Source organism: Poromitra crassiceps (genome assembly GCF_964638095.1).
Source record: "Poromitra crassiceps genome assembly, chromosome: 2".
Lineage (NCBI taxonomy): Eukaryota > Metazoa > Chordata > Actinopteri > Beryciformes > Melamphaidae > Poromitra > Poromitra crassiceps.
In genome coordinates this window covers 121,515,500-121,541,778 of record NC_139624.1, presented here as the reverse complement: position 1 = coordinate 121,541,778, position 26,279 = coordinate 121,515,500, and the positions used below count along the sequence as shown (strand labels likewise).

At 41.6% G+C, this 26,279-nt stretch overlaps 1 protein-coding gene across 1 annotated transcript in view; it reads left to right on the top strand.

Annotated features, from left to right (window-relative positions):
- Positions 1-750: 750 nt before the first annotated feature.
- The window catches only part of LOC310790228 (tetraspanin-8-like), a 41,332-nt gene continuing 15,803 nt past the window's right edge, over positions 751-26,279 (top strand). Inside the window, exon 1 of the mRNA XM_083651901.1 lies at positions 751-958. Within this exon, the coding sequence (XP_083508027.1) occupies positions 902-958 (57 nt within the window). The 5' untranslated portion in view covers positions 751-901. The remainder of the gene's footprint in view (positions 959-26,279) is intronic.

The window sequence follows — 26,279 nt, the reverse complement described above, 5'->3', positions numbered from 1 at the left end:
GGGTGCATTGTGCGTGGGGGAACGTAACATATATGTCACCAGTTTATCAGAATAATGCCTATTTGGAAATATTTAACGAGCAGCGAGAGCTGGCTGTGCTGACACTGGTCGGACTAGCTATCTGTCAAAACCTACTGTACAGCCAGTACGGTACAGCCATCGGCTCCTCGCAGCAGTAACGCTATGAACATGTAACTGAAGTTGGCCGCAGTGTAGCTTAATTCTGAATGTTGCCAAACTTCATTCATTATTATAGTGACGTTTTGTTTTGAAATTGGCCGCCAACTAGCGCTGAACCGGAAGAACAAATACAATTGCGTGTAACGCAGAAGAGAGAAAAAGTGGGCGTGGTAAATAAGGCGAATACCAAGGCCCAAACAATGCATAGCATAGAATACATGTTTGAGGGGTGTGTGTGTGTGTGTGTGTGTGTGTGTGTGTGTGTGTGTGTGACACTCCCCCTGTATAAATAAAGGTAAAGAAAGGGAGGGAGTCTGAGCTTTGTTTCTCCTCTAAAGCCAGGAGAGAGAGAGGGAGGGGAGGAGATGAAGTGGGAGGAGAAACAGGTAGAGCACACACACATACACACGCGCGCAAAGTGGGAAGCGAAACTGGTAGAGCACACACACACACACACACACACATGCAAAGTGGGAGGAGAAACAGGTAGAGCAGGCTGGTGTGTGTGGGTGAGCGGGGGGAGAGTACATCCACACCCTGTAGGTCTCTCCTCCAGTCTGCTGTCAGGAGGGCTCATCAGCACTCAGAGGGTTAACATTAGGGTTAGTCAGCACTGAGGGGGTTAACATCACTCAGCACAGAGAGAGAAGGCTCCCAGTCTGTCAGCACAGAGAGGGTTAGAGACAAGAGTCAGAAGAACCAGAGGAAAAGAAAAGAAAAGATGGCTGTGAACAAATGCATCAAATACCTTCTCTTCTTCTTCAACTTCCTTTTCTGGGTGAGTAGGTGATGTGTCGTGTTTACACTAACCCTAAAGGCGCTAAGATGTTACAGAGGCTATCCACCATTTTATTTTATTCACGTTTTTTTAGGAATAGTTTTTCGTCAAGCAGGTGTATAGCATTAGGTTACACTCCATTACTTAACATTACATTATATCACATTCCATTATATCCTATTATAATACATTATATCACATTACAATACATTAAGTCATTTATCAGAGGCTTGTGTCCAAAGCAACTTAGATATGTGACACACAGTATATGTGAATGTTTTCAGCAGTGCCACCATGACAAACCTTTCCCACTTTGGCACTTTTAGTGATGATTTAAACCTTGTAAGTGATGAAGTGATAACTAAAACCTTGTAAGTGATGAAGTGATTAGAACTCAAACCTTGTAAGTGATAAGTGATTAAAACCAAAACCTTATAAGTGATAAAGTCATTAGAACTAAAACCTTGTAAGTGATGAAGTGATTAGAACTAAAACATCTCGAAAAATACATCAACTGCCGTCTCATCAAACTTCAGCATGAAGCCCCGGGCTTTACCTACATCGACCCTATGTGCAGTCTGTTGCTCCACATCCACAGCCTTTTTCCGGTCCATCTCGGCTAACTCTTTTTGAAGCACCCGGTCCTTCTCGGCTTCAACGCGGTCCGGTCCCTATCTTCTTTCTCCCTCTGCCATTTTCTATCTCTATCCTCCCTCTCTTGCTGCCAGCGTTCTATCCCGCTCCTCTGTTTCACGCTTTCAGGCAGCTTCCCGCACCTCCTTTTCACTATAAATTTTATGCAGCTTCATACCGAAGCTCATTTAAATCTAACTCTGCTGCTATCCGAATTTGTATTTCCTTCTTCGACAGTCCAGGCTCCAGGGCAACTTCCTCTAGCCCAGCCACAGCTTTCAACTCCTCCAGTTACGAACTACTGAACTGGTCCTTCGTCATCTCACGCACATCCTCCATGCTGGCAGCCACTTGAAGTGTGTTTTGTGTGCAATGGAAGCGCTTTCGACATGATTTCCAAAGTGTTCAGACATGTCCTGTATGAACGCAGCCTTAGGCTGATCATCATTGAAGACAGCATGCGACTGATGATATGCTGCTCTGGTAGTCAGCTCTCCTCAGGGCTGGCAGGTGAGGCCCCGTTCCTGTAGCCTGGGTAAACCCATCCCCCACGTGACCTGCTCTCAGACCTGTTCTCAGTCACTATGTGATAGTGACTGGGAACTGAGAGAGCAGGTCACGTGGTGGCTGGGTTTACCTAGGCTACCGTTCCTGGGCCAGCTCAGACAGTGAATGTGAGAGAGAGTGCACGGTTCCCACACTGGTCAATGGGTAACATTAACATGGGACATTATCATACATAAAATATAAAAAGTATCCAAAAAGGGGCACAAACAGATCCCTGCTGTTGGCTACATTGTGTTCATGGCAGCCATGTTCTCCGGACTGGGAGAGTGAGCGCCCGGTGGCGCGCTTCCATATATGGACATATCAGCCGCCTCCACACAAACACAGCGGCTGCACACAGATACATAGGCTTCATGCAATGATAAACCAGCCAGAAAACATATAAATAAACATCATCATATCTGAGCTAAATAATGCCCACTCTCCTCTAAGAGACCGTGACACTGCGTTTAGATATTGACTACCAGTCAAGTTAAACGGTGGTCTGTGGGACGTCCTGATGTCACCGTGTTAGGACCTTCCTCCGATTTTTTTTAATACGCCATTTCCTACATATACTTCCACTTATCCTTACATATAGTTTATAGTATATAGTATAGCATTTGGTTTGTATAGTAAAGTTAGTATACTGTAGTAACGTTGTAACCTTTGATGCTAGCATCCGATGCTACTGTATAAGAACCCAGTTCATTTAAAGAGATGCTGTAACACAAGAGAGCTGTCTGCAAAGGTGTCATTTATCTTTTGGAAACTAAGATAATTCACAGTCTACGCTGCACAAAACGACAAATGAGCAAGTTTCATGAAAACTAAATTATTTTTAATATCATATTATTATCATATATCATCATTATCAATATCATTTTATATTCTCTATCCTACAGGCGGAGCCTCAAACTTTGTGTCAATCAGTCTTTAAACCATTTTATTATTACACTTCCCACCCAATTCACCCATCTTGTGTCTAAAAGGCAGGAAGTAAACGAGGTCCAAGGAGAACACTACTGAGGGTTTTCAACTTCCAATTTAGGTGTTTGAGTGCTGCAGGGGCTTTATCAATGTCTTGCTTCCACCTGTTTTACTTCCTAACTTTTAGAAAATTGGTGAATTGGGTGGGAACGGCTAATACGAGTTAAATGTTGTTGCTTAACAATATGAGCCAAAAGTCTCTTTGTTTTGTTAGACAGACCCCAGGCTAAAGATAACTATCTTTGATGTTATTTATTCCTTTGTTTTGAGTATGTATAACTGAGGCCGAGAGAGCTCCAAATACTTAATAATAAGTGAAGGCACTGGAAAACTCTTCTTCAGCAGTTTGAGTGTCCTGCTCAAGGGCAACCCAGAGGTCATTTTCGAGTCAGGCCAGAACATTACTCATCTCAATTTACAGCCAATCCAGAGATGTCTCGCATCCAGGCAAGCAATTTTTTCGGGCTGTTCTCATTCACTGTTCCTACTAAAAAGTGAAGGACTTAAATGTGTCAACCCGTAATATGCTAGTCCAATAGACGTCCAGAGAACTTCCACAACATCTAAAATCAACCCCACCGTAGTTTGACATTCAAATCAGTCGAGGAGCGCTAAGGCTACGTTCACGCAGGGCACCCAAGCCTTGCCTACGCCTTGCCTTTACCCACGCTTTTAAATAGGTGTCCTTTTTAGTCAATGAGGCTGTGTACACAGGGCGCCTCAACGTGAACCTTGCATGTACCCACGCTTTGCCTGAGCTGCGCCGATTTTCTCGTTTAGGCGTGAGTTCTATTTTCAAGCCGACTAGGCGCGTGAAGGCAGACTTCTTCTGTCAAGCCATGAAGGAAAAACGTGACAATATCTGTTGGAAATGGCAAAGTCAACTGAATTTCAAAATAAAATGGTGTTACTACAACAGTGTTGAGCAGAGAGAGAGAGAGAGAGAGAGAGAGAGAGAGAGTGATTGGCGGGTAGCTATCACGTGGGGCTTTCTCCCCGTTGTTAAACAAATCTTCAGGAGAGAGAATAGCGACCGAAGAAGCAAGATGGACAATGAAAAGTTAATCCACGTTGTACAACAGCATCCAGTTCTCTATGACAGCAGTCACCCAAGAAGGAGACCTGGTTATACATATCCAGCATCAATAGCACATTAAATATATCTGATTTATTTTACCTACCCATGATAATTCGGGACCACACGTGACAAAAAAAAACACTCGGGAGAGAGGAGAGGCGCTTGTAACTCGGCTCAGGTTCAGCGTGGAATAGGCGTGCAGTGTGATCGCAAAAGCGTGTGATAGGTTCACACGCAGCTCAAGGTCTGTAGGCATACGCGTGGGTTGAGGCAAGGCAAGGCGTAGGTGCCCTGTGTGAATGTAGCGTAAGGGTGACTTTGCCGGGGTGGTGGATACGTAAAACGCTTGCCTTTCACAGACCCAAGTTCGGGTCCCGGTGTGTTCAAAGTCTACATTTGATGTTTTATTGTACTTGGCTAAACATACCCATTACAAACAACTTTTGGGACGTTTTTGAATTGGTCGTGTTGTAGGTGTGTGTGTGTGTGTGTGTGTGTGTGTGTGTGTGTGTGTGTGTGTGTGTGTGTGTGTGTGTGTGTGCGTGTGCGTGTGTGTGTGTGTGTACTGACCAGATTAATCGTTTCATGAGAACACATTGATTTTTTTAGACTGGTGCCCAATCTAAATGCATTGTTGTGTCTTTAACTGTGTTGGGATCTGTTTCCCACATGTAAATAGGGCAAACACAACGGTAAATATATATTCCAAACATATTCCAGACAGAGTCTGGCTCTGGAGCTAAATAAATATCCACACTGCAGTGAGCTAAAGTCAGCAGTCTGGGTCTCCTCTCTATCTCTCATGCATGCTGTCAACTATCAAGTCATCTAAATAAATAAAAACACCAACTTTAGCTCCCCATGCCCAACACATTTGATTGTAACATGAAATCCGAGCAGCATCTCTGCTTGCTCTTATTTCTATCTTCCATATTCCAGGCAGTAAGTGATGGTAAATCAATGTTAAGTTAATTCAAACCACTCAGTGTTGACCTCATGTTGAGGGAGGATTTATCTGGAAAGCCTCCAGTTTCTCCCTCCGACCCTCAGTGTTAAATGCTATGCTAGCTGTAATGCTATGCTAGCTGTAACTACAGGGATGAGCAAGTACACTTATATCTGTATCAACTAAACTATATGTATCTTACTCAAAAGGGGCGTGACTTAAATCCAAAGTTGGCGGTGTTTAGCCTGAAAGTGAGTGTGGCTTAAGTTTTTATGTGGCTGCTGTTGGCAGTTCAGCATGCCGAGATGCCACTAAAACGTTCAAAGTATGGCCAAAAAGGTATCTGTACCGGATACTCGTTTCATCCGAGTACTAGGGTCGTCCCTTCTAACAGTTTTTAGTGTTTAAGCACCTTTTAGTTAAATTTTTTTTTAATAATTGTTTTTTTATTATGAACAACAACAACAATAATAATAATAATAATAATAATAATAATAATAATAATAATAATAATAATAATAATAATAATAATAATAAATATAGCCGCAAGCGGCGATGACGGGGTCCAAGCATGGTCAGTAAGTGTGTAGTGGTCAGTAAGGGTGATGGGGTCAGTCAGGGTGTTGTGGTCACATAAGTACTTGTGACTTGAAGTAGTACTTGGATAGAAAGCAGTTTTTGTGTACAATATCCCTTTAAGTATCTGGACAGAAAGTGGTATTTGGGTAGAACATATTGTCAATACGACAAGTACTTCTCTGGCTCTGCAGATACATATAAAATGGTCTACAAAATTAAATACAACAGTCTGGATAGCTCACTTGGTAAAGCTCATGACTTATGCTAACTAAAGACCATTGCGGCTCAAAGTTCAAACCCCACGTGGGATGAGCAACTTTCAACTTCAGACAGTTAAGTCAGTAACATTAATTAAAACCCCACATGTTGCCTCCTTATTTTGCGGTGTTTCATGAACTTTTTCAATATCTTGGAAATGTTAGCTGGAGATTGCGTGGCTGTGTTCAAGAACGTGTTTTGCAACAGGAGAGGTTAGTTCTTGTCTCATGATGGAGCTTTTGTGTTCTGAAATCAGAATTTTCAGTTGTCATTGTGTCTTTCCCACACACACATCAAACCATAGGGCGTAGTGGCGTCCACTACAGAAGGTTGATGGGTTTTATCCCTGAAATTGCTTTTGGTGACTATAGCCAGCACCCTGCATGGCAGCTTGTTATGCAGTCCATTTACCATTAAGGACATTTTTGTATTACACACATAATGCACCACTTTACATTAAAAGTCTGCCCTGAATGGAGGTGTTTGAACTAATTGGTGTGGGTTGTGCTGTTACAATGAGCACATGAGTGACAAGGATAATTCAGATTGAATTCTCTTTTTGGACCTTTCCCATCTGAAGACACAATAATGTATTGGAATGTTTTTCCTCTCATATATCTGAAAGAAGGCTCCCAGCAAACACAATTACATCATGATGATGTTCTGATATCATCTTTCAGTGACGTCCAGGACTAGGCCAAATCACAGCCGATTTGGGGATCATTTAGACATCTACACAGGAATGTCAAGATGACGTCGAAATATGACGTTACCATGAATAGGCATATTCAGTTTTTTCTGCTATGTACACAGTGTGTATTCAGCAGCGTTATACATACAGTAGTAGTAGTAGTGTTGGTAGTAGTGGGAGTGGTAGCAGTAGTAGCAGCAGTAGTTGTAATTGACCGGTTAATGAGTTGTGGGCAATTTAGGGTTGGCGTGTGTTTCATTAAAAGTTTCGAGATTTATCATTTAAAAATGGTTTCACGTATCCAAAATCCTTTAATAACTTCAGGTCGGGGTAGTCCATAGATGACCCAGAAAAAGTTTTGTGTGATTTGGACAAACGGTCTAGGAGGAGCTCGCAAAAGTAGGTTTTTGATCAAATTCAAAATGGCGGAAAATCTACCAGACAGAAATGGGCGTGGCCTAGTAGGTTAGATGCATGATGCTCCAGGGAAACCAGTAGATGTGGAATTTTGATTCTACAGCTCGTGGTTCAGAAGTTATGGACTGACAAACGTGAAATTGGCTGTTATAGCACCACCATCTGGTGGATTGGTGTAATTTTTTTACTCTGAGTAGTGGGTGATGTCGTGAACCTGTGTGGAAAGTTTGGGTGATGGGGGGTGTATGGTTTCTGAGATCCACACACTTTTAGGGCAGGAAAAGAACAAAAGTAAATACACAAAAGTTTAGACATTTATAATTTCAAAACGGTTACACGTATCCAAAATCCTTTAATAACTTTAGGTCGGGTTAGTCCATAGATGTCCCAGAAGAATTTCCGTGTGATTTGGCCAAACGGTCTAGGAGGAGTTCGCAAAAGTAGGTTTTTGATAAAATTCAAAATGGCGGAAAATCTAGGCACACGCAAATGGGCGTGGCCTATATGGATAGATGCGTATTGATCCAGGAAATACAGCCGAAGTAGAATTTTGATTCTACGCCTCACGGTTCAGAAGATATGGACCATAACGCGAAATGGTCTGTTATAGCGCCACCATCTGGCCGATATGGGTAATTTTTTTTCTTCTGAGTAGTGAGGCACATTTACAATCTATGTGCCCAGTCTGGCTACACTGAGCATTACAGTTTCTGCTGTACATACAGTTTTACCGGAGAAGAAGAATAAAAAAATAAAATAAAAAAATAATCAGAACAGATACAATAGGGATCCACGCACTTCATGCTTGGACCCCTAAATATAGCCGCAAGCGGCGATGCAGGGTTCAAGCTTCCGGTGACTTGGGGGGTATATGTCAGATAATATAGACACTGAATAGTGCACATTTATTCAGAGTTGGTATGTGCACAAGTAAACAAAGTTTGGTTGATATCCGGTGACCTGATGGTTTCCAAGCAGTAGTAGTAGTACTAGTAGTAGCAGTAGTAGTAGTAGTAGTAGTGTTGGTATAGTGGGAGTGGTAGCAGTAGTAGCAGCGCTAGTTGTAATTGACCGGTTAATGAGTTGTGGGCAATTTAGTGTCGGGGTGTGTTTCATTAAAAGTTTAGAGATTTATCATTTCAAAACCGTTTCACGTATCCAAAATCCTTTGATAAGTTTAGGTCAGGGTAGTCCGTAGATGACCCAGAACATTTTTTGTGTGATTTGGCCAAACGGTCTAGGAGGAGTTCGCAAAAGTAGGTTTTTGATCAAATTCAAAATGGCGAAAAATCTACCAGACAGAAATGGGCATGGCCTAGTAGGTTAGATGCATGATGCTCCAGGGAAACCAGTAGATGTGGAATTTTTATTCTACGCCTTGTGGTTCAGAAGTTATGGACCGAAAAATGTGAAATTGGCTGTTATAGCGCCACCATCTGGTGGATTGGTGTAATCTTTTTTACTCTGAGTAGTGGGTGATGTCGTGAACCTGTGTGGAAAGTTTTGGTGATGGGGGGTGTAAGGTTTCTGAGATCCACACACTTTTAGGGCAGGAAAAGAACAAAAGCAAATACACAAAAGTTTAGACATTTATAATTTCAAAACGGTTTCATGTATCCAAAATCCTTTAATAACTTTAGGTCGGGGTAGTCCATAGATGACCCAGAAGAATTTCCGTGTGATTTGGCCAAACGGTCTAGGAGGAGTTCGCAAAAGTAGGTTTTTGATAAAATTCAAAATGGCGGAAAATCTAGGCACACGCAAATGGGCGTGGCCTATATGGACAGATGCGTATTGATCCAAGGAATCCAGGAGAAGTGACATTTTGAGTATAGGACACACGGTTCAGAAGATATGGACCATAACGCGAAATTGTCTGTTATAGCGCCACCATCTGGCCGATATGGGTATTTTTTTGTTTCTGAGTAGTGAGGCACATTTACAATGTGCCCAGTCTGGCTACGCTGAGCATTACAGTTTCTGCTGTACATACAGTTTTACCGGAGAAGAAGAAAAACAATAATCGGAACAATTTCAATAGGGATCCACGCACTTCGTGCTTGGACCCCTAATAATAATAATTTAATAATAGTAATAATAATTTAATAATAATAATGATAATGATAATGATGATAAAAAATATTTGGTCATCTTCCAACAACAGAAGGAGCCAAACCCAACTTCTCCTGCGAGCTTCTCTCTGTGTTGGATCAAACTGCAGATTGGTAGAAACAATCTGATGGTATAATCAAATAACGCTCTGAAGAGAACTTGATCTTAACTTTAATTCACAGTATTTAGTTACATCACTAGGCAGTCATCTTGTAAAACAGCAGTCATTTAGAACCACTGATGAGAAATGATCAATGAGCCCATCAGCTGTACTGTGGTTATGGCTGAACACTTTAGGCCAATATAGCAAGAAGTGGTCCTGTGTGAATAATAGATGGCCTGCATGGTCAGGAACAAGTGTGTGTGTGTGTGTGTGTGTGCGTGCGTGTGTGTGTGTGTGTGGGTGTGTGTGTGTGTGTGTGTGTGTGTGTGTGTGTGTGTGTGTGTGTGTGTGCGTGCGTGCGCGCGCGCGTTTGTGCGTGTGTGTGTGTTCGTGCATGCGTGCATGCGTGCGTGTGTTAGCATCACACAGAGTGACACGAGTCGTGATGCATCACTGAGGAATCCACCCAAACCACTACAACTGGTTTACGTATGTGCACACACACACACACACACACACACACACACACACACACACACACACACACACACACACACACACACACACACACACACACACACACACACAACTCACTTCCCTTCTTGCTTCTATGGAACCACACCTGTGACACACCTTTAGATAACTCTTGTTAGGATTTGGGTTAGTGTATAGTGTTAGTATATAACTATAAGATTGAGTTATAGTGTTATTAGTATATAAATATAAGGAGCCTATTTAAGATTTGGGTTAGTGTGTTAGTATATAAATATAAGTGTATTAGTATACCATAAAACTTATAATAATAGCCGAGTCCCCAATTACCGCCGTGTCTCGTTTAACCACTGGAGGTGTCTGAGTCAATTTAGCATAATAAGCAATGGTCTCCAATCAATTCTGGGGTGGTTTATTAGAAGAAATACAGTATTTATTTATTTTTTCATTACGGTATGTTTTTGTGTTGACTGAATTCAGTCACCTACGGTAATGACGTGTGTTTTGGTGGAAGTCAGGCACCTTGTTACTTTCTACCCCGTCAGACAATTGTATGCTTTGTTTATACATAATGGACATGTTTCAAGTATGCATACATGGCCGTAGCATTGTTTGATGCTACGGATTGTACGGCGGGAGTACAGAAATAGTCAACGTCTTATACTGGAGACGCTGTCTGGACACTTGAGCGGTGGGCAAGTTATGTTAACGTTAATATGAGGGATCAGCCGAGCAGCATTTTGGTAAACAAACCGCGTCACTGGGTGGAAATGGCAATGGGACCCTATGGAGCATGAGCTCGAGTGTCTGATTCTAGCTGGCTGACCCTGTTTACATTTTAAAAACTGCGACAGTTCACACAACTTTAACACGAGATGCATATATTATACATCAAACTCTTGAGCTAATTCTGCTGTCACTCAGAATGTCAAAATATAAGCGATGTGATGTATAGTTTTTGAGATATTAATGTGTGTTTGGCACAACTCATACTAGTTAACTGCCACGGGGTTCTGCTTTTCTGAGTCTTTTATTTCAATGCTATTGTTGTGGGAAATAACTTACTGCTTTGATTGATTTATTAGTGTGAAGCAAGATGCACTCTGATTTCTATCCTGGTTGATTGTACTCACCTGACTTGTTTTCGCTCTGCCAATTGGTGGAGAGATGTGACCTATTTATATGAGTGCTCTGGAAATTCCTGCTTCATTCTTAAAGGGACACTGCCGATTTTCAATGCTGATTTATGTTGCACATAATCTCACACATAATACGAAAACTGTAAACCGTTTTGCAGACATTAATTTAGTTTGACAGTTATTGAGAGTTGATTTGGGTTAAGTTGTGGACCAGTGATGTCATTTGTGCATGAATCTCATATCACTGGTCCACAACTTAACTCAAATCATCTCTCAATAACTGTCAAACTAAATGAATGTCTGCACAACTGTTTACAGATTTCCTGTGTGTGTGAGATTATGTGCAAAATCAGCATTGTTTTTCAGTGGAGTGTCCCTTTAAGAAGGTCGTGAGACCGAAACATAAATAAATCTACTACTGGGAGATATATCTAAGCAGTGTGCGGACTCTACTTTATATTTGTGATTGCTGTGTTGAGTGCATGTGCGCGCTCTACTTTGTATCTGCCCAAAGAGTATTGAAGGCAAGAGGCAAAGCTCTTGTGTTTTTAGATAACAGCGCTGCAGCCATGATGGTGCAGTAGAACAACCTATTAGCCTTTGGTTCTTATCAATGTGAGTTATTTGGCTCAGAATCGTCAAAGTTCTCCTGCTACTGTGATTGGTCAAAGCGTTTGATGATTGACAACAGACAGCAACCAATCAGTTGGGGTGGAAAAATAGGTATACGTCACCGAATCAGTGGCGGGCAGCCTTGCGTCCAGCCTTCGATACCAGGCTACAGATTCTTTGCTCTACACTGTGTAGATCATACTGTATCATACTGTAGAGTCTAGACTCTACAGTATGATACTGTTATTGTTACTATTGTTCTTTAATGTGTCCACACACTCTATACTTTGGTAAAGTTGACAGTCTCTCTTTCCTCAGTAATCTCGTGGCTTTCCACTGAATGAGTGGATCAATGGATCTTCTCTCTTCAGACACTCTCCCTCTGACTCACTCTGTCTCTCTCCCTCTCTCCCTCGCTGTCTCTCTCTCTCTCTCTCTCTCTCTCTCTCTCTCTCTCTCTCTTTCTCTCTCTCTGTTCAGTTCTGTTCTGTTTATAGCCCTTTAGTACACAAGCATGTCTCAAAGGGCTTTACATAGCATCAGTCATATACTACATCATATACACACAACATAGGTTATATACATACTACACATTTTACTATTATGATACTACACACAACATAGGTTACACACATCATATGCATAGTACATTTTACTAGATTACATTACGATACTACACACAACATTACACAGATCATATACATACTACACATTTTACTAGATTACTTTAGGATAATACACACAGCATAGGTATTAGGATACTACACACAACATAGATTACAGTGTAATCTATGTTTACTCTATGTTGTGTGTAGTATCCTAATACACACATCATATACAGTGCCAGTGTTGGGGAAGCTACTTTGAAAGCATAACATAGGAAGCTACCAACTACTTCACCATGGAAGTAGTTTGAACTACGGCAAAGCTACCATGGGTGAAATGTAGCTTAGGAAACTACAAGCTACCCAGAAAGAGTAGTTCAAACTACTTAAAAAAGCAGTACACTGACAATGTACGTGTGATTTATGAAATAAAATATAATACCCTACAAAAAAGTCACATGCCAGCCAAAAATATGCGTCTCAATTGGGTTTATTGCAATAGTTGACACCCAATATATTCCATGTTATATTTTTGTTGTTGTAAACAAATCTGGGTTCTTGTGGGTTTTGTTTTATCAGACAGATAAACAGTAAATACTTGAGCATGTTGTAAAAGAGGGATCTGTTGTCTTACTCATCAGTTTTGTATCATCTGATGTCAATCTTCACAAAAAAATCCCAACTAAAACAGACTATTCTTCAAACGTTTGTTCTTATTTAGACAGTACAGTATGAAGAGCTTGTCGAGCTTAGCTTGGTCTACACGGAACTGCCTTCGGCTTGCATAGCTCACATGTAGGAGCAAAGCTTCTGCACAGCTGCAAATGACAGGTGTGTCGGAGGAGGGAAAACCGACTAAATCCAAAGAAAATAACTCCCGCACACTGTCTCCAAATGCAAAAGGTTTATTAACAGAAAGAATAACGTTTCGGTCCAAAGACATTCATCAGATTCTTGTAGGTCACATGTACAGTAAACTTTTGTCTGTAGAGCTAGTCAATGCCATGTATTTACTTAAATATGGCCATGGTGCATCATCGGGAGGTTTGTCCATGGTGACGCTGTCACGTGTGGTCGTGTTTATGGTTAAGGTTAGGGTAAGAATCTCAGGGTAAGCCAAACAGAGGCAGCATAGGCTGTGTCTTGCCCTATGGTTTGGTTAGGGTAAGAATATCAAGGCAAGCCAAACAGGGGCAGCGTAGGCTGTCTTCGGTTTATGCTGCCTTCAAAGCGATCAGGATGAAAAGGGCCAGTCTTGTCAAAGGGGGTTCTGGTTCAACAGTAATGGTAAAATAAAATAAAATAAATATATATTAATTTCATTTTATTGCCCAAAATTGTAGTTTGTCGCTTGAGTCGTTAAACTACAAAAAAATGCCCAAAAAGTTGAACTCCTTTTTTCCCCCCAGATTTTTAATCCCATTTTTATCCCCCATGAGTGCTAATGCCGAATTGGGGAGAGCCGAAACTGGCTCCATGCTTCCTCCGAGACATGGGCAGTAGCCAGCTGCTTCTTTTTACCTGACAGGGGACATAGCACGTTGGAGGATCACACTATTCCAACGAGTTCCCCTCCCTCTGAACAGGCACCCCTAACGACCAGAGGAGGCACCACTTCAGCAAACAGGATATTGCATGTTTTGGTGTGGGGTTCCTATATGAAGGAAACCCCCAGGGAGCACGGGAAGAACATGCAAACTCCACACAGAAAGGCCCTTTTTGACGACCCCACGCGGGCGATGGGCACTCGAGGACATGCGGACGGGCACGCACTCCTTCAGCGCTCACAGCGTCCCAGGTGCGAATCGAACCCAGGACCTTCTAGCTGTGAAGCGACAGCGCTTACCACTGTGCCACCATGCCCCCTAAAAAGTTTAACTCCTTGACTCAGCACGTGAATATAAATGTAGTTGAACTAGTACAGTATATCTGTATTATATACTTTGTCTGCCCTTTGGTCTGGACCGAGGTTTTCCTTTGTGCGTTAATACAATGATACATTGTAGCTCTTTCTTGTGATATAAATGTGCTGCTGAGAGTGAAGGCAGTCACTCGCCACACTGCACTTTGCTACTATGCACTTTATATCTCTATTGTGCACTTTAGATCGTTGCTACCGTTGTCATTTGCACTTTAACTGTTGTGTTGCACTTTAAACTGCTGCTCTAGACTGTTTTTATAATGTCTTTATTGTCTTATTTGTTTTTATGTATGTACTTTGTACTATGCTTTTTGCAACCCAATTTGCCCTTTTGGGACACTTAATAAATCTTGAATCTTGAATCTACCAGCAAGCGACTGCAAAATAGGTAAACTACATAGTTCAGATTACATTAGGACACTACACAAACAGCATGTCTTTCGACTGTGGGAGGAAACCCAGGCAAACAGGGGGAGAACATGCAAACTCCACACAGAAACAACTGGCATGGAGATTCAAGGTAACACTTTACAATAACGTACACAAATACTATAGTAGTTACTAGTAAACTAACCATTAACTAATAGCCAGTTAATGAGTAGCTAATGAAAAATTTGGCATTAGTCAATCACTAGTTAATCATAGTTAATGAGTAGGTAGTCATTAGTTAATGATTAGTATCTAATTTCCTGAGTAGAGTAGTTAATCATTACCTAATGATTACTAAATGTCAGCTCGTGAATAGAGTAGTTAATCATTACTTAATGATTCCAAAATGTCAGTGTGTGAATGTATTAGTTAATCATTAGTTAATCATACATTGTGAGTATAGTAGTTAATCATTAGTTCATGATTAGTTGTTAGTTCCTTAGTAGAGTAATTACTCATTAGTTAATGGTTAGTCAATGGTCAGTTTGGGAGTATATAGTTAATTGTTAGTTATTCATTACTTAATTACTTAATTATTACCTGTCCATTAGTTACTCTTTTTGTGTACCCTATTGTAAAGTGGTGCATCATACTCAGTAGTTTATGAATACTGAATCATTACTTAATTATTATCTGTCTATTAGTTAGTCTTTTTGTGTACCCTATTGTAAAGTGGTGCATCATACTCAGTAGTTTATGAATACTGAATCATTACTTAATTATTACCTGTCCATTAGTTACTCTTTTTGTGTACCCTATTGTAAAGTGGTGCATCATACTCTGTAGTTTATGAGTACTGAATCATTACCTGTCCATTTGTTACTCTTTTTGCACCCTAATATAAAGTGAAAGATATCCTTATCAAATAAACACTCCCTTCCAGGTGAGATTCGAACCCTGAACCCCAAGATTGTTAAATTGTAAGTCTGGTTCTCTACCATCTGAGCTAACCAGCCTGTTGCTTGTTAGCCTCTCACCTGGAAGGGAGAGTTTATTTGATAAGGATATCTTTCACTTTATATTAGGGTGCGAAAAGAGTAACAAATGGACAGGTAATGATTCAGTACTCATAAACTACAGAGTATGATGCACCACTTTACAATAGGGTACACAAAAAGAGTAACTAATGGACAGGTAATAATTAAGTAATGATTCAGTATTCATAAACTACTGAGTATGATGCACCACTTTACAATAGGGTACACAAAAAGAGTAACTAATGGACAGGTAATAATTAAGTAATTAAGTAATGAATAACTAATAATTAACTATATACTCCCAAACTGACCATTGACTAACCATTAACTAATGAGTAATTACTCTACTAATGAACTAACAACTAATCATGAACTAATGATTAACTACTATACTCACAATGTATGATTAACTAATGATTAACTAATACATTCACACACTGACATTTTGGAATCATTAAGTAATGATTAACTACTCTATTAATGAGCTGACATTTAGTAATCATTAGGTAATGATTAACTACTCTACTCAGGAAATTAGATACTAATCATTAACTAATGACTACCTACTCATTAACTATGATTAACTAGTGATTGACTAATGCCAAATTTTTCATTAGCTACTCATTAACTGGCTATTAGTTAATGGTTAGTTTACTAGTAACTACTATAGTATTTGTGTACGTTATTGTAAAGTGTTACCAGATTCAAACCCACAACTTGCTGTGAGCAGACAGTGCTAACCACTGAGCTCTCTCTCTCGGGGTCGCTGTCCCCCTCTCTGTGTCTCTCTCTCTCGCCCCCTCTCTAGTTGGGTTTCCATCCAAATGTATCACACATTTTTCCACTCAGGTTTTTTAATGTGCAAATTGAAAATGTGCGCATTGAACAGGTGGATTCTCTCTCTCCCTCTCTCTTTCTCCCCTCTGTCTCCCTGTCTCTCTGTCTCTCGGTCCCTCTCTCATCTCTCACTCTGTCTCTCCCTCACTCTCTCCCTCTGACTCAGTGGCTGGGAATGTTGTGCTTGCCTTGCTCAACTTCAACAAATGTGTTAAAGCCTCTATAACATTAACAGATCCACACTCCAGGTCATTTACCAACACCCATACCAATTCTCTCTCAACCCAACTCAACATAACCCCTAACCCATTTAGTGCATGTCCAGACGACTGAGCAGGCACACTGGTATGGAAACCAGCTACTCAGGTTGATGGTTAGATTCCTTGAGGTGGTTGTTGGTGTCCTGAGACCAAAATCCCTCCCCTCTCCCTCCCCCTATCTCTCATGTAAAGTGCTATAACCCTAAAGTCAAACTCAGTCCCTGCTCTGTGCAGTTGGTTAATGTGAGTCCGTAGCTCTCTGTCTGTCTCCAGCATGTTGAGGGTTAACCAGAGTCATCCTGTATTTGTTCTGCACTCCCATTCTTTACCTCAACGTCTCTTCCTGCTTCAGCGGTGCTGTAATCTGATTGGTTCAGCGCCGCTGTAATCTGATCTCACGGTTTATTCTATATGGTTTTATTATCTCTGCTTTTCAATTAAACTGAATGAGATAAGGCCTATGTTTCTCTCCCCTCTCTGGTCTTTGAGCGGAATAGGAGCCCAAAGCCTCCAAGAGAATAATATCACCCTAACCAAGTGAATCTATTTGAACAGGAATGTTGGGTTAAATCACGTAGAGACGTCCGCCTCCCTCCTTTGTCAAATAATGAGTGTTTCACCCTGGATCATGACAGCCTATCAGCTAACACTCAGCTAACTACAGCTATTTGTAACTGTTTTGTAATGGATTACTGTGATCCTGAGGTGTCATTCTTAACAACACAACAGTAACTAAGTTACTGTAACTAAGTTATTGCCCAACACTGATGAGTAATCACTTCCCTGAGCATGGAGAGGGCGTGTCCCTCTTCACAGGCATGTCCCTCTTCACAGGCGCCGGCTGTCCAGTGCTATGTTGTTCTACAGGTCTGGGTGTGTGTGTGTGTGTGTGTGTGTGTGTGTGTGTGTGTGTGTGTGTGTGTGTGTGTGTGTGTGCGCGCGCGCATGCGTGCGTGCATGCGTGTCACTGTGTTGGGAGAGTCTTAAAGGTACAGTGACACAGATTTGACTCCCTGAGTTTCTGTTGGGAAGTTTCCACAGATAATGGCTGGGTTTCCCAAAAGCTTCTTTGCGCTAAGAAGCTAATTTAACCCTTCTTAAGGCCCCCTTAAGAAGCAAACGCGTTTCCCAATTGCTTCTTTACGAAGGCATGCGTTTCCCAAAAGCTTCTTAGCGCTAAGAAGCTTATTTGACCCTTCTTAAGGCTCCCGTAAGAAGCCAACGAAGCCAACGTGTTTCCCGATTGCTTCTAAAATTATCTTCCAATTATCTTCCGTTAAGAAGGCTGCGTTTCCCAAAATTGGGGAACACTAGAAAATCTCTCCTCTATGTAATATGGTTACTTGTGTTTTAAATGTTTTACCGTAGGCTATATTCCTCTAATCAGAATGGATTCCTTTCATAATAAGAATGTTGTGGATTTATATAGCACCTTTCACAGAACCCAAGGTCGCTTAAATTTTAATTTAGGTAGGTAGGCTATTATTTCTAGCCTACCTGTCACATTGTCCCCTGCATCAGTGAGCTGTTATATTTGGTGGGCATGGCTTCAACTAGCCTACTGCTATCCTTCCATATCTATTTTCCCCATTCACGGCACCAAGTTACAGTATGTTATAGAGAGGCAAGTGACTGCCTACTTCCTTCTTCAGCACTGTACCAGAGATTTTCCCATAGACAATTTGTAAAATGCTTATGAATAATGTTTTTACTTCGTCAAACCAAATGGTTCAGCTATATTTAGAATCGGGAGAGACCATAGAACATTTCACTCAACATTTGGTCTGAGTGAACATTTCACTCAGACCAAAACTTAAAGTCCCTGGAAACCAAAATCCACAAAAATGTTCTAACTATGTTATTTAGGGTCTTATGTTAGTAATTTTGTGCCTCCGAAATTATTATACATTACTTTCAACGCAAAGCCTTAAAATCGACACTTTTCTACAAGATTCTTCAAAGTACTTCCTCATTGAAGACAGCAGTGCGCGAGGTGCTAAAACGCAGGAGCTTATGACGTCATAAGCTCTATATAACCTTTGTACACGCGCGCAATCCGCACCCACCCTCCTTTTGTCCGTTCTTTGCCCCCAGTGACAGCGCTCCCTCGCTGTCCGTCTCCCTCCCACTCTGTGTGCCGTCGTGCCAAGCGCTATGCTTTTCTCTCTCTCTCTCTCTCTCTCTCTCTCTCTCTCTCTCTCTCTCTCTCTCTCTCTCTCTCTCTCTCTCGGGACTAGTGAGAGAGAGAGCACAGAGAGAGACACACAGGCTGGTGACGCAAGGTTACTCTCTCTCACACACACACACACACACACACACACAAACAGACACTCCACAGCACGAGTGCTGTGTCACTCGATCTCTTTCTCCGTTTCCCTCCCCCCCTCTGTCTCGCGCTCTCTCTCTCTCGGAAAACCTGCTGCAGACGGGACACGCCCACACATTCCGCGGGAGAAAATACACTCTAAAAAATAATTGATTCTGATGAGTTTTGCCACGACTGTCAAACCTAAATTTATATACTTTGCGACGTTCATCATCGTTCAAATTTGGCTGGTGGCTTATTAACATAGGGTCCTGTGATGTGATGAACTCAAAATGCTAAATAATAAAGAAATATTTCTGGTTTCCAGGGACTTTAAAAAAATATATTTCTTTAAATCCGCAACTTTTGTACGTTTTGGTCCAAGTGAAATGTTATGTGGTCTCTCCTGTTTCTGAATATATGTGAACCGTTTGGTTTGAACAAGTACAACTATTTTTATAAGCATTTAATGTCTATGGAGGGAAAAAAGCTTTTGCACACCTAGGCTCAACAGGTGCGTCGGAGAAGGGTAAAACCTGACACAGTACCAGAATAAACTCCCGCACACTGTCTCCACATGCAATAAAAAGTTTAATCAGAATAACGTTTCGGTCGTGAGACCTTCATCAGATTCTCTTACAGAAGAGGAGGAGGGACCCAGTTAAATAGGCTGGCAAACCTACGTGGACCAATCGGGTCGCACTGCACCCTGGCATCATAATTGAACACAATTACCTAGATAGAGAATGGCAGGTATGGGTCAGAGGTCTGATAGTGCACAGCAATACCCAAAACAGTGATAAACATACACCCTTCATAATACAATATACATACAGTAGGTGATAACAAATGTTATACACAATATAGGAAGGATAACATATCAGAATAAGGATCACACAGGCCAGGTTTACACATGAAAAAGACATAGGAGAATGACCAGCAGAATTCCACAAGATAAATATGGATTCTGGTGGGCATATAGAGAAAAATCCTCGTAGAATCGGTCCCTAAAAGAGAAGAGAGGAAACAGTATTTTAAAATAGGCTATTATGGTAGCAGAAATATACCATGATCAAAATGGTTGCTACAAGAAAGTTTTAAAACACATACAACAAAATCATTATAGCATCACTTGGAAGAGGAACTCATCATTCAAGCCCTTAGGTGACAATGTCTGTAAGGTGAAAATCCAAAAAGCTTCTCGTCTCTTTAAAAGAGCATCATGGTCACCCCCTCTAAGCGGTAGGCTGACATGTTCGATTCCACAGAAGCGTAAAGCTGAAACGTCATGTTTGGCATCATTAAAATGCACAGCTACGGGATAGTCCCGGTCGTTCCTGCGTATAGAGCTTTTGGTTTTACCTATAAACCAGACCACATGGACAACGTAGCAGGTATATGACAAAGGTGGAAGCACAAATGTGAATTCTGAGTTACAGTATTTCATTTATATGCTTTGTCCAATCCAAATTGCTGGTGCTGTTCAATGGCGACCCGGTTTTGCTCTCCGACTCTGAGAGCGAACCAAGCAGAATTTCGCTTGTGATACTTGTACCATGAAGTGACAATAAAGTTTATCTCTCTATCTCTCTATCTCTCTAAGTAATGACACTTTTGATTGGAAACTTTTTGTTGGAGTGAGGATGACAAAAGCTGCTCGTTTTATACGTGTTGTTGCACTGGGCACAACTGCCACAACGGTAGTTGCCATTGGGCAGTGGACTGACTAGTCTCTGCTGAGGTTGTGGGGGTTTATGGCGTGCAAAATCAGCATTGATGAGCAGGTCTCTTAGGTTTTTGCCCCGCGTGTGTACAAAAAGAGGCAGTTCTTTAAAAATTGGGGCTAAATCGGGATCTGATTTTAAAATATGCCAATGTTTTCTAAAAATTGGTTTTATGACATGAGAGTGGGGGGAGTAGGTGATACATGTTACAGAAAGATTATTTTTCTTTTTGTCACTCGTTTTTAAAAGGTCTGAACGGGGCTTATTAAGTGCCGTTTCATAAGCCTTTTTAATCCATTCAATGGGGTATCCGCGTTGGACAAACCTAGCTCTCATGTCATCGGCTTTCACGATAAAATCCTCAGTTGACTCACACACCCTTCTGAGTCTGAAAAATTGACTCTTGGGGAGGCCTCTTTTTAATGGGGTAGGGTGGAAGCTGTTCGCCAATAATAAAGTGTTTCTATCAGTTTCTTTGCGATAGAGGGTAGTGGACAGTGTGCCGTTGTGTTTTATGACCCACATATCCAAAAAATGAACTTGTTCCTCACTGTGCTCCATAGTAAATTTAAGATTGCTGTTAAAACTGTTGAGAAGAATAAAAAACTGGTTCAGCTCATTCAGGTCACGTTGGTACAGACAAAATATGTTATCAATATATCTAAACCATTGTAAAAATGTTGGTAAGTGTGTGTTGATTTCCTGGTTAAACACACAATTGTTTTCAAACAGGCCAACATACAGGTTTGCATAGTTAGGCGCACAAATCGAACCCATACACGTTCCAGATACTTGTAGTCTCCATTAAAGGTAAAATAATTATTTTTCATGACAAGGGCAGTTAGATCCAAAATAAACTGATTAGGCGGAACAGATGTCTCATTCCGATTTTGGAGATATAATTGTAAAGACTCCAAGCCGCCATCATGTGGTATATTAGTATAAAGACTTGCAATATCCAAAGTGACTAACAGGACATCATCAGGTAAGTCGGTGAGAGAAACAGTCTTGTTAATAAAATCAGTGGAGTCTCGAATATAAGCTGGTAAAGTTTTAACATATGGCTTAATAAAGAAGTCAACATACTCTGACAAAGGAGACAATAAAGAGTCAGTCTGGGCTACTATGGGATGTCCTGGTGGATTAGACAAGGATTTGTGCACTTTTGGCAAGGTGTAGAATACAGGACGAATAGGGTGCTGACAATACAAAAAATCATGTTCAGCTTTAGTAATCCAACCATTTTGTCTAGCACCTTCTAAATAAACACACACCTCCTGTTGAAAGGAAGCAGTGGGGTCAGTATTAAGTCATTTGTAAAAATTTGTATCAGACAACTGAGAAAGTATTTCTAGTTTATATTTGTCTGCATCTTGGACACAAATCCCACCGCCTTTATCAGCTGGTTTGATGACAATATCTTTATCCCCCATCAGTTCCCTTAGGGCAGCCCTTTCCGTTTCGGGTAAGTTGCTAGACATATGAAAAGGTTGATTGTTCATCTGCATAATATCTTGTTCAACTATTCTACAAAAGGTGTTAATAGATGCATTGGTGTTGTTAGGGCAAAAGGTGCTCTTGGGTCTGAATGGGGTGGGGGGAGTATTTACAACAGTGTCCGTATTTTTAGAAAAGAAATGTCTCAGTTTGATCCTTCTAAAACATTTAAAGAGATCAACTTTTAAACCAAATGCATTCACACCACATGTGGGTACAAACGACAGACCCTTAGAAAGGAGGGATAACTGGTCATTTGACAGTTCCTTGGTGGAGATGTTGATTACCGTGTCTCTTTAAAGCTGCGCGTCCAATATCGGCCTGTCCCTTGAGCGCTTGCCTCTCCTGCATTTTTTTTCCTTTTCTGGGGGGGTACTTGCGGCGCTCCTCCAAAAAAGGAGCAGTGTGCGAGGGACCACTGGAGTCACTGTCAAAAGTGAAGTCACTCTCCCTCGAAGAATGTCCTCTGTCAGGAAAGCCACGTCTTTTTTGATTTAAGGTAGGTCATGCCGCTCGCCTCTGTATTGGCGGCCGCGCTTCCATGCCAAATTGCGCACTATGCGCAGCAGCAAGTTGAGGCTGGGAGGAAGATGATGTGCGTTCCTTTATTTCCCAGTCATAAATCTCATTCCTCTGATAGTCTTCAGTGTCACGTTTGTATTTCTTGAGCTTGGTGGCTTGAAGTGTGTCCTTATATTTATTCACAGAGTCTTTAATAGCCTGGTCGATGGCTGAAAAATCAGCTCCAAACTGCTGTTTAAGACTCTCTTCTTGTGTTAGAATTTCGGTCTTTACTTCACGTGCTTCAGTAGATACTTGTTCCACAATCAGAAGCATCAGGTCCAGGGAACATGAAATGTCTATGGGAAAATAAAAGGTGTATGCAAATCTATGGTACAGTGCTGAAGCAGGAAGTAGGCGGTCACTTAGCCTCTATATGCTTTCATTTTATGTTTTCATTGTCTTATTTGTCTGATTTTATCCAGGTCATTGGTCATTATTTGCGTCAGTTGACGTTTTCAGATGTTCTTCTGCGTGTGCTACTTTTGTGGGGGAACCTGGTGTTTCATATTTGTAATGGACAATGACGAGCAAGGCTATTTAATTTGTTTAGCACATTACATACACATTGCAAATGAATGGTACATAACGTTATCCTACATGGAATAGGCAGGCAGAACAGCAGGGGAATGGGATTCAGCGCATATTATCATCGCATTTGGGTGCCTCGTTTCCCCGCTTGTTCGTTTTTAGCATTATTTATTGATGGGGATGAGTAGGACGCCACTTGTTACATTAAAACTTAATTTGGGAGCAAGTAATTATGTGGAACAATCGATTAGCCTGGCATCGATTGATTTGTTTTCAGCACCGAGATGGTGGACAGCTCCAGTTAAGATGCTTCTTAACACGTTCACTGCCATGGACGAGTTAACTCGTCAAGCAGAAACCAACGATTGACTGCCGTGGACGAGTTAACTCGTCAAAAAAAAAAAAAAAAAAAAATTGACGGTGGGACGTGGATCTAAGCCCCCTACATCTCCTATAAAAATATGGGAGCCACCGAACGTGTACAACCCATTCCACCGACCCACTAAGTGGCGACAGTGCTCTCCAGACTAGAGAAAGCCGAGCAAAAACAGCAGAAAAAAGGAAGGAGGAAAACGGAGGAAGGAGGAGGAAAACGTGGCGAAAACGCTTTCGCTTTTGCGCTGGAGCTGGCGCACAACATGGGGGATTCCTAAAATACACTCTGGGTGCAACACACGCAGCAGAAAGCTCAAAAGCCCAGAATCGCACGCAGCTTCATCCCAGCTCACAACTGAAACCCCAGAAACGAACGAGCCCGATCCAGACTCGCCCGAGAGCGGCCGCCAGGCAGCACAGACAGGCAGCAGAGACTCGCTTGTGACACACGGAGCCACGGAGCCACGGAGGGAGGAGGAGAACACCCACGGAGGGAGGAGTTTGAAGGAGAGGGGGGTGGGGGTGCTGTTATGGAGGAAATTACTGTTCCCGATCCAGACTCGCCCGACGAGCAGCCGCCAGGCAGCACAGACAGGCAGCAGAGACTCGCTTGTGACACACGGAGCCACGGACGGAGGAGAAGACGCACGGAGGGAGGAGTTTGAAGGAGAGGGGGGTGGGGGTGCTGTTATGGAGGAAATTACTGTTCAGAACTAATTGTTTAGATGTCTGATGTCTCACTGATGCCAAAAATAAATGGTTAAAGTGACTGTTCTGCCTGTTCTATCGAATTTCACAAAAATGCAATTATCTCAGCTTTCCTTCTCAGATGCTGAAACCATGCTGTATTCAACTGCTAATGCCTACATAACAGAACATGATAAAAACGAACTATTTTAGACAGAGAAAGCACACATTCTATTAGTTCTTTTGAGATATGTTGTGTTCACAAAGTCCTAGCAGAAAGGCTAGGACTAGGCTCTTGAAAGATGAGCCAGAATCCTCAAAAAAACCCTTGGCAGAAGCTACCTACTGATTGGATAAACTGCTGGCAGTGAATGTGATAAGATCCTTCTTTCGGGCTGTCTTAAGAAGGCCACTAAGAACACTCTTTTCTCAAGGCTCCGTCTTAACTGACCTCTTCTTTGGAGCCTTCTTAAGGAGTTAAGAAGGTTCTTATTTGGGAAACGCAGCCAATGTCTTGATAAACAAACCAAAATATCAAAATATTCAATAAATGTTAACTTAAATATTTGGCTCCAACATAACTATTGTTTTTTATTGAAGTTGATCAAAATAGTCTGAAATTCACTGACAGCAGCGGAAACCGCTGGGTGCCAGAAAAGAAAACCAAAAAAATTGAGGTTATGAGTCAGATCATCTTTGGAGGCTTTTGCTGCATTGGTGTATTTGCAGCAGGTGGCAAGTGGCAAACATATAATCTCTGACCTATGTGCGTTTGAGCTTCAATGTTTCAAATCGCAAAACCATGATACCAATAGCATCGGCTATTCCAGCTAACAGCTAATGGCTGGGTTTCCCAAAAGCTTCTTAGCGCTAAGAAGCTTCTTTAACCCTTCTTAAGGCCCCCTTAAGAAGCAAACGCGTTTCCCAATTGCTTCTTAGCCTAAGATGATCTTTTGTTACGAAGGCATGCGTGTCCCTAAAGCTTCTTAGCGCTAAGAAGCTTCTTTGACCCTTTTTAAGGCTCCCGTAAGAAGCCAACGAAGCCAACGCGTTTCCCGATTGCTTCTTAGACTAAAATTAGAGAGATGAGAATGGCTTCCTCGAAGCCATTCTCATGAAAATGGATTGGCGAAAACGCTTTCGTTTTCGCGCTGATTGCTGGCGGTGCGAGATTGCAAATTTGCATAATAGATTACGGGTGGAACACACTTTGAAACACGCAGCATAAATATGACCAGAATCGCAAAAGCTTCATCAAAGCTCTCAACCAAAACTCCAAGAAACGAGCAAGTCCATCCAGACTTCCTCAAAGAGCGGCCGCGCAGACAGGCACAGCAGCAGCAGCAGCAGCAGCAGCAGCAACGAGCTTGTGACACGGCCACTGCAGCCAAGAAGAACGCCCACGGAGGGAGGAGTTGGAAGCAGAGGGGGGTTTCCTGCTGTTATGGAGGAAATTACTGTTCAAAACTATTGTTTAGATGTCTGACGTCTTACTGATGCCAAAAATGAATGGTTAAAGTGACTGTTCTATCGAATTTCACAAAAAGCCGTTTATCTCTGAATAATTTTTCAGACGCTGAAACCATGCTGTATTCAACTGCTAATGCTTACATAACTACTAACTCTACAAACTAACTCTTTTAGACAGAGAAAGCACACATTCTATTAGTTATTTTGAGATATTGTGTGTTCACAAAATCTTAGCAGAAAAGAATCCTCGGGTCTTGAAAGATGAGCCAGAATCCTCAAAAAAAACCTCTGGCAGAACCTACCTACAGTAAAAAAAAAATGGCTGGCAGTGAATGTGTTAATGACGAAACACTGGCAGATCCAGCCGCGTCAGGCAAAAGGAGATACTTGTGTCCACTGTTCCTCTTGTGTTTTTCCCTTTTTCCTTTCTTTCATGCACCCTTTAGTGTTTAAAATTGGGGAACACTTGAACATCATGTATGGTTACTTGTGTTTTAAATGTTTTACCGTAGGCCATATTCCTCTAATCAGAATGGATTCCTTTTA